Genomic DNA, 11428 nt, shown 5'->3' on the forward strand with positions numbered 1-11428 from the left:
TTCGGCTGGTACTACTAGAGTGCCACAGCCCACCATCCCTCGTTATCCACCACAGATGAAGCTTCATAATGCTGAATCTCCTACTGCTGCTACCTCTGCGGTCATCCAAGGCGACCGGAGGAAGCAGCAAGGCCTACTGGAACTGCGTCACAATCGCTCGCCATTCATTCCTATTTGTAGCACGCTCTCTTGCCTCTCTCACATCTATCCTCCTATCACCCAGAGCTTTCTTCACTCCATCCATCCACCCAAACCTTGGCCTTCCTCTTGTACTTCTCCCATTAACTCTTGCATTCATCACCTTCTTTAGCAGACAGCCATTTTCCATTAGTTACATTTAATAGAAATCCTCAAAATGAGTCTTGGTGGACAGATAATGCTCAAAGTTGAATACTTACTCAATTTTTAACCAAAAATCAATGCCAGTATTTCTTTAAAGCCTTATAAGAAATTGGACCAATATAGGTTATTCTCTGTAAACAGACTTAACATGATGTATGCGCATCCATTAACATCAAGAAGGAGGACTCCATTAAGCCTTCGGAGGCCATTTCCTCAAGATGAGGTTTGTAATAATTTCGCAAGGCATTCCTTTGAATTGGAACATAGAGCTTTAGAATGTAAATCCGTGGTTATGTTCTAGGGCAGCTATGTCCAGGTAGTAGCACTTACCACTTACTAACACCATGGTAACAATCAACTGATTGACCTGGTATACATATATATATATATATATATATATACATATATATATATATATATATATATCTATATATATATATATATATATTCAGCCAAGGCCACAGGAAAATATATTGTCACGCACTATTTAGTGACTTATAAGCATATATATATATATATATATATAATATATATATATATATATATATGTATATATATGTGTATATATATATATATATATATTTATATATATATATTTGTATATATATAAATTATATATATGTATATATATATATATATATATATGTACAGTATGTACATACAGTATATGCATATATAAATAAATAAATAAATAAATATATATATATATATATATATACAGACATACGAGCATATACACGTACATATATATATCATCATAAGGATTGATTAGGAAATCTATTTTCATTGAATTTAATGTGCCTTTATTATATTAATAGGAAATAAATGATTGGTGATATTGTCGAATTAAATCTTGCTTTATTTTAGTTTATAAGTGGATTGTGATCACACAATAGTGTATATTGTCGTAGATATATAGACATATTGATGAGTACAGTAAGAAGTCTTCTTAACCAAAGATGACTTGAATTGAAGATTTCTAATAATTTCCAAAGTAGCTTAATATTAGACGGTAACTTTATGAGATAATTGTCTAAAGAACTTTTGAAATTTGAATTTTGTATGTCTGCTTAATTTTCTTCTTCATTACCATAACTATGAAGTTTTATCTTTTAAATAAACACATGCACACACACACACGCACACACACAGACATACATACATATATATATATATATGTATATATATATATATATATATATACACTATGTATATATATACTGTATACATATATAAACATTATGTATATATATTTATTTATACACTTACTTATTTAGTCTAAAATGCTAACATATATATGTATATATAATTTATCACATTATGTGTGTATATATACATATATACACATATATATCTATCTATCTATCTATATATATATAAATACATATATATATATATATATATATGCCTATATATATTTAATCAAGTTTGATAATTTGTTGGATTAAAAGAAATTTATTGATCTTCTATTCATTCACACTATTACGATTGTAGTAATGATGATAAATAATTGGCTACCTATACTGTCAAAATGCCTCCTCTTGCAAATTGATAAACTATTTGCCTTTGAAGATCTCATCCTCCTTGTAATGGCGACGTAGATGGAAATATATAAGCATTTTTCATATAATCTTTTTTTTTCGATGAATTTTGGCGGAGCAGGCTAATCATAGCCATTGTCTATTATAGATTTGAAAGGAAAGAGAACAAAGTACGCCGAGGCAAAGAAATAGCAACCTGTCTTCATGCTAGTGATATATAGCCGCCTTTTAAGAAAAGGTGGGTTATGTGAATCGGGCGAGAGGGGAAGAGAACAAAAGCTCGAAGTTAGAAAAAATAAATAATTGAAATCGGCTCCTTAGAGAGGAACGGAGATAAAAAGTTAACGATACAAAGTACTATTCAAGTTATTTAACTCTTGATTATATAATTTTCGTGCTAAAATGCTCTCACGTAGCTGTTGATACATGAGTAGAATAATAGGCCGTCCTTTGCCATTTAAGTCAATTTAAAGTTAGACTATATGATTGCTCCCATATAAGCAATTAGAAAATCTATTGTTTCCAGACGTAATGTACTCTATATCATACGATTAATTATGTTATGATTGAAAATACCAAATCAAAGATTTTATGAAAATGTGCTATGAAAAGTGCAAGCTGTAAAATGATAAAAGCAACTCTCCGGATGAGACATTTCCTCAATTGGTGTTAGTCTTTTTAATTCAAAATTCTCGTTATTGAATAAAACATAAACAATATGGGTACCGTTCAAATACAACATGTCCAAAATTCTAATTCAATTTGTTGCAAGATTTGTGGCTGATTAGCATTTTTCAATTGCCATTACTTTCATCACGGTCCTTTGAATATACTTTTTTTAAAAGACCTTGCTTTTTATCAGCATCCACAGTAATAAATTTCTTGCATGTCATGCTAATCTGATCAATATGCGCAAAACACGAGTGTACATCAGGGCATTTGGTAAGATTTTTTCCTTTTAAGTCGTCTATGGGTAATCGTTTAATGTTTTAATTCCCATTTTATTAACAGACGAAGATGATCTTAGATCTGAATGAGAAGGGGAAGCTTAAGCTTAACAACAGATACAGTGAGAAAAGAGATCTTCTACAGTGGCCTACTAAGTTACATCACGTGTGCCTTCGGCTATCATTTTTTTAGGCGAGTCAATTGTCCAACTCGTGTAGTAGAAAACCTACAAAATCAACAATTACTAAGATTAAAGAATGTATTGAAATTCAAGAAGAAATACTCCTCTTTTCCTCAATGACTTTAATGCTACTTGAATGTTTGAGTAAAAGATAGTCGCAGGAGCAGTGAAAACCCACAACATTGTTTCTAGTTCCTATTGAGTGCATAAGTGTCTTTAATATTATATTAGATATCAATTGTATGGCTTGCCTTAGTTCATTTCTTGTATTATGTCATATCGGAATAATCCTCTGAAAATATGTTCTTGATAGTGATAATCACTTTTAGGCTATCGTTACTAACTTATTAATAAGAAAGAAAACTATTATGCATTTCTGGAAAAAAATAGTATGTTTTTCTTTAATATCTCCCATACTAATTACTTGATTAAAATGGTACTTTACAGCTCTATAGGCCTCCCCATAATTTTTGGTAATTTAATGCATTGGCAAATCTCGTCAACTAAGGTGTTTACTCTTGTCATAATAAAGCCCAAGTCAAGTGAATTGGCTAAGTAGGTGAAGCAATTCGAATACCTACACTCTCCGGTCCCTCCCCTCTCCTTCCCTCCCTCTGTCTGACTCTAGACCCTCCCCCAATTCCTCCGGTAATCCCCGTTCCTAGTCTCTCCGGCGTCGCTTACTCAACCTTTTTTGTAACCAGTTATATTTGTTAATAACTACTAGAATTTATATGTTGGATCTTTGTTATTATTACTATTAACATTCCATGATATTGTTGTATTTCCAACTTAATGAACTTGCCCTGAAGTCTTCTTTAAACTGTGTAAAAATAACGAAACGCGCGTTTTCCAAATACAGGATTGATGGGCTTTACCTCCTTGAAAGGTGTGTGTGGAATAAACAATAGTTGTAGAATGCAAAGAGAAATACACTGTGACACAAATAATTATATTATTCAAAACTATGATAAAAATCTACGAACTACATAATCTGTTGGATTGATATGCACAATTACACACACACACATACACACGCACACACACACTTATATATATATATATATATATATATATATATATATATATATACATATATATATATATATATATATATATATATATATATATATATATATATATGGAGTGAATTATAGGGTAAATATTCAGATTTACTTATTCAGTAATATGCTTGTATTTTTATATCCAATTGTGTTACTGTGTGTGTCCAACAAACCTGAAGTTTCTCCTACCTGTTAATACTAATCCTTAGTTTATTGTTAGCTTGTTCCATTTTGTATATGGAATAGAGACGTAATACAAATGCATTTCTGCATTTACGAGTGGGGAAATTAACATGCCAGTCACGAATATGACGGGAAAACCTCCTCGGTAAAATAAACACTGAGAAAATAAACTGCCTAGGCACAAACCATGGCAGATACCCAAATTATGATTGTTTATGGTAAAATGAGCAAATACACCGTGAAATTTTTGGTCCACTTATATAACACCTGATTACATTTATTATACTTTTCAAATCCTGTCTTTGGAAAACGCGCGTTTCACTATTTTTACACAGTTTAAAGAAGACCTCAGGAAAGGTTCATCAATTTGGATAAGTAGGCTAAAGGCTACAAACTCCTTATACACCATGACGAAATAGTAATAATAACAAAGATCCAAAATATAAATTCTATCAGTTATTAACAAATATAACAGGTTACAGAAAAGGTGGAGTAAGCGACTCCGGAGAGACTAAGAAAGGGGGTTAATGAAGGGATAGGAGGAGGGTCTCTAGACAGATGGAGGGAAGGTAGTTGGAGGGACGAGAGTGTAGGTATTCGAATTGCTTTACATACTTCGTAAATTCACTTGGCTTTGGCTTTATTATGTCACGAGTAAACGCCTTAATTAACGAGATTTGCCAATGCATTCAAGTACCAAAAATTATGGAAGGTCTTTAGAGTGCTTTGTCACACTGCCATTTTGATCAAGTAATTAGTATGGGGGATAATGAAGGAAAACTCTATTTTTACCAGAAATGCATAATAGATTTTGATTTAACCATACAGAGATCTTATGGAATGTTTGCTTTAATGCTAAGGGTGACATTTGTTGATCCATTTATAGCTGATCATATTATGATGTAGCACTGAAGTCCATGTCCCTGTACTGCTCCGGGATCTGGTCCTTGGAGGGAGGTGGGTGCGTTTTCTTGTCAGGCAACTTGTAGACAGCTGGGCCGGGTGTATCGTCCCTGAAAAAGAAAGGGAAGAAAATAATCATTCTTAAGAATGTAAATCCAAGAATAAAGGTATCTTTATTGCACATTTATCATGAATAGTTGGGGAATGACCCCGTAAGGATAATAGAAAGCCAAATAACCGCTCACGAATTTAACAAAATTCCTATCCAGATAAGTTGTTTCTTTTGGTATTGTACTGTGCCCTTGGAGAGCAAATTTTAAATTTCTTTCAGAGAATTCCCGGTGTTTTAGGCGTGAATCTCTCACAAATTCGGCCGAATTGTTTATATGTTGCAAGATTTTTTTAGCTGCTGTTTTTCTGTCGTGTTTCTTTTACATCCAGAAAACTGCAGCTTTTTAAATGAACAATTCCAACTTGGGCTTAGAAAGCGAGATAGAAAAACTGCCAAGTGTCGACGAAGATTGCCAATTCAGCCGAAAATTTGTATTATTTATCTTTTTTTTATGATTTCAACTTTTAAAGAGCTTCCTCAGATTACTTTCTAATAGTTTCGTTTAAGCTCAGCGTGACGAGCACAAGCACGTAATTTTTGGTCGCTTGTTTCTCCGCACTAACATGAATTTTACGCATTTTACATAATGAGGCATTATTTCGGGAGATACAGTACAATCCAATTAGGCAATAAATGATTGGAGATTGACCTGTAAGTGAAATAATTTTACAAATAAGTTCATAATGTTTTCAAAGATATCCAAATCAACATTCTGATTGCTAAGTTTTCTGAAATAAGTGCATTTTATTATTGTGGCTTCCTGCTAAATGTGTAGAACATACGATAATAACGTTTCATATAAAAAGCAATGGAAAATATAATAGTAATAAGCACGATTGCAATGATGTGGTTCAATAGCATCATATATATATATATATATATATATATATATATATATATATATATATGTGTGTGTGTGTATATAGATACATATATATATATATATATATATATATAGATGTATATAACCATATATATATTCATTACCATGATTCACAAAGCTGTACTAGTCAGAGCCACCCATACTAGGATAGTTTGCTGTGAGCGACCAGACCAATGTTTCCCATCATCACCAATCGACAGTAAACCAACGTCTATTTTGACCAAATTTGGTACATAACAAGAAACAAGTGTAGGGTCCTAGATCTGCTCGACAAAACATCTAAACAGGTATGCTGAAGGTAGGCCTAATCATCTGTTCTATAGTTTGCATTTTGGTTTTCGCAAGTGATGCACTTTTTCACAATTTTTAGTGCTTTAGAGAAATCCCTTAATTATGGCAGGGGAAGTTCGTATTAGTGGCCTTAATCTTAGTGTTGCCTTTGATTGTGTTAAACATGAGACTTCTTTTCAAAATTAAACAGATGTATTAGATGGGTCTCTCTCTCAATTACACACAATTATTATAATGAAGAAAATTGTGTAGATCTTTTAGGACCTGATTATCTTAAGGAAATATTATAAATCTTTTATTTTGCAATCCTTTGAATGTTGTTCCATTGTTTGTCTTCATCATCAGACTTTTATCTTAAATCCCTGAACAACAGCTTAAGGTCCAAATTCCGTATCCCTGAACATCAATCTTTGGGAATAAGCTTATTGTACATGCTGTCAACTGAAATTTATTCTTATAATACTAACCAGCTATTGCATTCAGATCTTGCTAGACCTTACCCTCCATCACATGGCACATTACATGTGCAAAGTTTTCTAATAATCTTCCTTTTCCTAAATAAGGCTCAGTACTACGTAGTAGTATAGATTCTTTATTATGGCTGTGACGAAAATATGGAATAATCTCCCAAATCAAATAATTTATCTGAGGAACTTTTTAATTTCCAACTTGATGCATTCTTGCTTCATCGTTTATCTGTTTCTTACTATGTTTAACGTTCTTGTGTTTCTTAGATTTAGTTTTTATTTTCTCTCGTTTCATAGTATTTTACATCTTTTATTTTCTCTCGTTTCATAGTATTTTACATCTTTTATTTTCTCCTTTGGGTTTCTTTCTCAACTGGGGCCCATAGGCTTGTACTGTTCTGCTTTTCCAACTAGGACTTATAATAACAATAACAACATCAACAACAACGACAACAACAACAACAACAACAATAATAATAATAATAATAATAATAATAATAATAATAATAATAATAATAATAATAATAATAAAAGCAGGATGTATTCAGCTAAACTCAGCTTCTTTCACCACTGGCTCTTAGAAAAATGCAAGAATGTAATATTCCCAGGGTCAGGGCTTGTATCTAGAGCATCTATTTAATGACTATCTTTACAGGCAGTAAAGGTTCCTCCTCAGGAACAGCAATAACATGATTAATATTGGAATGTAGCGTATTGCAGATTTTAAAGGTTTTAGAGGCCGTTCATGAATAGCAGAGGCAAGGGTGAGTGACATTGCCCCATATACATATGACCAGCACCCAAGCCCCCTCTTCTCACAAGCTAGGACCAGGGAAGACCAGGCAATGGCTGCTGATGACTCAGCAGATAGACTTTTAGGCTCCCCCAAACCCCCCATCATTAGCTCACAAGGATGGTGAGGTTGTACCGACCAAAGGAACTAACGAATTTGAGCGGGACTCGAACCCTAGTCTGGTCTTCATCAGTCATAGACGTTACCACATCGGCTACCACATTTATATGTAAATGTCTCATCGAAACTATCTGGTGATCATGCAGATAACATTCGCCTGGAAATAACTAGTAATGAATAAAAATGTCGAATGAAAGTCTGCTCTCCCATTGGTTTTATCTGTATATAGCTGTTTAACGAGTTTGTTCTTAAGCATCTATGTCTTTTCCTTATAGTAACTTGTTCGGTAATAATAATGACAATATTGAAAGAGAGGAAATATTCGGAGTAGGAAAATGACTATGGAAGAATATCATCTCCATTTTAAGTGTTTTGTGGTTTAAGCCTCTTATGAAATTATCATTTAATATGTTTCAAAGGATTATATATATATATATATATATATATATATATATATATATATATATATATATATATATATATATATTTCTTTTTTGTGGTACGATTTAATCCTTTATGTTGTTGAAGGGTGTATGATTTGGAGCATGCCTGAAAACATTCTTGAAGTTACTTTTAGTGCATTGCATAGTGTAATAATTCATCAGCAATATAACCACCGATAATTTCTTTGATATTATGATTACTACTAATAGTAATCCTAATTGTAAAACCAAAATGCTACACGCAAAATGGTTTTAACAGGGAATTCAGTAAAATGCAGAAAGGAGATGTAGAACTAACCAATGAACATTAAAAGAAAAATGATAAAAAAATATATGAAATATATTAAAATCAGTAACAACGTAGATTAGCTATATATATAAACTATGAAGCGAGACTTTTGTCAACATGTTCAACAGAGAAACAATTGTAACAAGTTTGAACTTCTGAAGTTCCATAGATTCCACTGTCAGATTAGAAAAATAGGGTCCTGTGTAGTAATACTGAGCCTTATGATGTAGAGGCCAAGATTGTTAGAATTAACAGCTTATCTAGTTCATGATGGAACAGGATCGTAATATCTGAATGCAAGGGAAGATCAGCATTGTGAAAAATCTTACGCAATATGCAAAAAGAACTAACTGAACAAGGGTGCCAGAGATTAATATTCACATCAGGGATAAAGAATTTAATAGACTGCAAGATTTACTGTATACAACAAATTAAGGTGATAGTCAGCAGCTGAAGACCAAACTGGAACACCATATTTAAAACACAGTAGACTGAAAGAGTTAAGACATTTCTTTATGATAGATTTAATTTTTTGAACAGTTGAAGAAACAGACCGGATGTTTGTCTCAAAAGTAAATTTGCGATCAAGAAACACACCTAGAATTCAAATAAGTTGTATATAGTTAAAAAGAGATTATCAATTCCGAGATTTGGATATTGTCAATTCAAAGATCAAGATGCAATGGAGCCAATATCCTGGACACACTTACAGTCATATTATAATTTAGTATTATGGACTAATTTTAGTTGTATTTCTGATATGTGATTCAGCAACCACAGGTCTCCATTTAGGAGAAGGAACTGGTGTAAGGAGACTGCTACAACAGAGTACAGGCTATTAAAGTGTTTCAATAATATCTTCCTATTAGTATCACAGCCTTCATTAACTGGGTTACTGCAGATATTGCCACTATTGTAACCACCTATTGATGTACAGCATAATATACAGAAAAAAAATCAGATGCAGGACTTACTCGTCATCATCACTACCATCATCACCTCCTACAACTTCTTGAATTTCGTGGTCATCATCAGTACTTCCTCCACAGCAACCACAGCATTTTTTGTCCTCTTGGCCTTTCTTGTTTCCACAACAGTCCCCATCGTGGCGGCAGTACCAAACTACGATAGCGAGAATCAGGATCAGCACGGCTAGTGTGCCCCAGAGTTGAATCTTCGCAGGTCAGGGAAAGAAGAAATCAAGCGAATTAGATTTTATTTTAATTTGAATGTGGTTGCCTGTGTAGTAGAATTATATAAGTCAAGAAGAACTAATACTAAAAATGGTTACTAAAACTTCATGCTGCTCAAAATACCTTTCTTTCATATCTTCAATCACTCTAAGATATTTTTTCTAGGCTACAAACAACAGTTGGAACGGATAACTCCAGTTTTGTATCCCTAGCTTGATGAATATAACAGAAAAGAAACGAGAGGGAGACTAACTTAAGTATAAGGACAGCAGCACATCTACCTTATGAGAGATAGAAGGTTGTGTGCTAAAGAAAATTGAAGCAGATAGAGAATCCCAAATCTTGGCTGTAGAAAGAAAGAATGTGTAGATATTGAAAGTGAAATATGTAAAACAGTTATGAAAATTGTGATGATGCACGAGTAGGTATTCGAAAAATATGTAAATCATTGGAACAAAAGCTGGATGAAGCTAAGTTAAGAATGTTTAGGTGAACGTGAGCAGTAACAGATTGACAGGATACAGAATGTGAGAATATTAGAACTACCAGAACCTATAAAAGAAAAAAAATACAAAAGTGACAAGTCCACTTCATGCCATGAAAAAAAAGATGAGTCTGTAGGAAGGGAAGTGTTGGGGTTGAAGTTCATGGGGGAAGGGATGAGGGAGTGAAATCAGAAAAAGAGGACCTACGATAGAACAATTAAAGAAATAATTGCTAAATCAGAAAGGAGGAACAAAACTAAGTAGGGAGGAAGCTGATCCGAAGCATTTAATCTTTGAAAAAAAAGTGAAGGATGATGAGTCTGAAAGGAGCTTTTGAAGTATCATGCACCTGTTTTTTATTTCATGGTGTTTAACCCATATATACATATACATATATATATATATATATATACATATATATATATATATATATATATATATATATATATATATATACATATATATACATATATACACATAATATATATATATATATATATATATATATATATACACATATATATACATATATACACATAATATATATATATATATATATATATATATATATATATATATATATACACACACACACATATATATATATATATATATATATATATATATATACTAGCTACAGTTATGATAAATTATAATTTGCTTGCCAGGAGGTTCCTTCACTTAACAAAGAAGGCTTTTCTCCATGGACATATATATATATATATATATATATATATATATATATATGTATATATATATATATATATATATATATATATATATATACTTACGAAGCTGGTCTAGTGTAGAGTAAATATCGTAGTATATTAATAATTTTATCTATATTGTTTTAATTTGTACATTGAAGAGATGATACCCAGCCCGTAAAATGAGCCCTTCTCATGTAGATATACATATTCTATATAAATTATGTAAGACTTTCGTCGTGGATTTCATTTTACCTTTTAATTCAAGTCAACATACGTAATTTTCCTTTATTTTTTAAGAATTAACTTCTTATTTTCACGTATGTTTACTACGAAGTCTTACGTACTCTATTTGAAAGTGTTGTAGGATTCATGAGAGATAGGAACAAATGCTTAGGTAATGCTCTTTTATATTTTATGAGGTATTGCGTCATGTTTGAGAGAGAGAATGTTCAATGACACGTGCTTTCGAAGCTTCACGAT

The 11428-nt window shown here is 32.2% G+C and overlaps 1 protein-coding gene across 1 annotated transcript in view; it reads right to left on the minus strand.

The window, feature by feature from the left end:
* Positions 1-4979: 4979 nt before the first annotated feature.
* Positions 4980-11428, minus strand: part of LOC137644051 (uncharacterized) — a 28873-nt gene continuing 22424 nt past the window's right edge. The window contains exons 4-5 of the mRNA XM_068376960.1: positions 9535-9734; positions 4980-5272 (exon numbers count right to left, since the gene is read on the minus strand). Of these exons, the coding sequence (XP_068233061.1) occupies positions 5155-5272; positions 9535-9734 (318 nt within the window). The 3' untranslated portion in view covers positions 4980-5154. The remainder of the gene's footprint in view (positions 5273-9534; positions 9735-11428) is intronic.

The sequence above is a fragment of the Palaemon carinicauda genome, chromosome 1, assembly GCF_036898095.1.
Source record: "Palaemon carinicauda isolate YSFRI2023 chromosome 1, ASM3689809v2, whole genome shotgun sequence".
Lineage (NCBI taxonomy): Eukaryota > Metazoa > Arthropoda > Malacostraca > Decapoda > Palaemonidae > Palaemon > Palaemon carinicauda.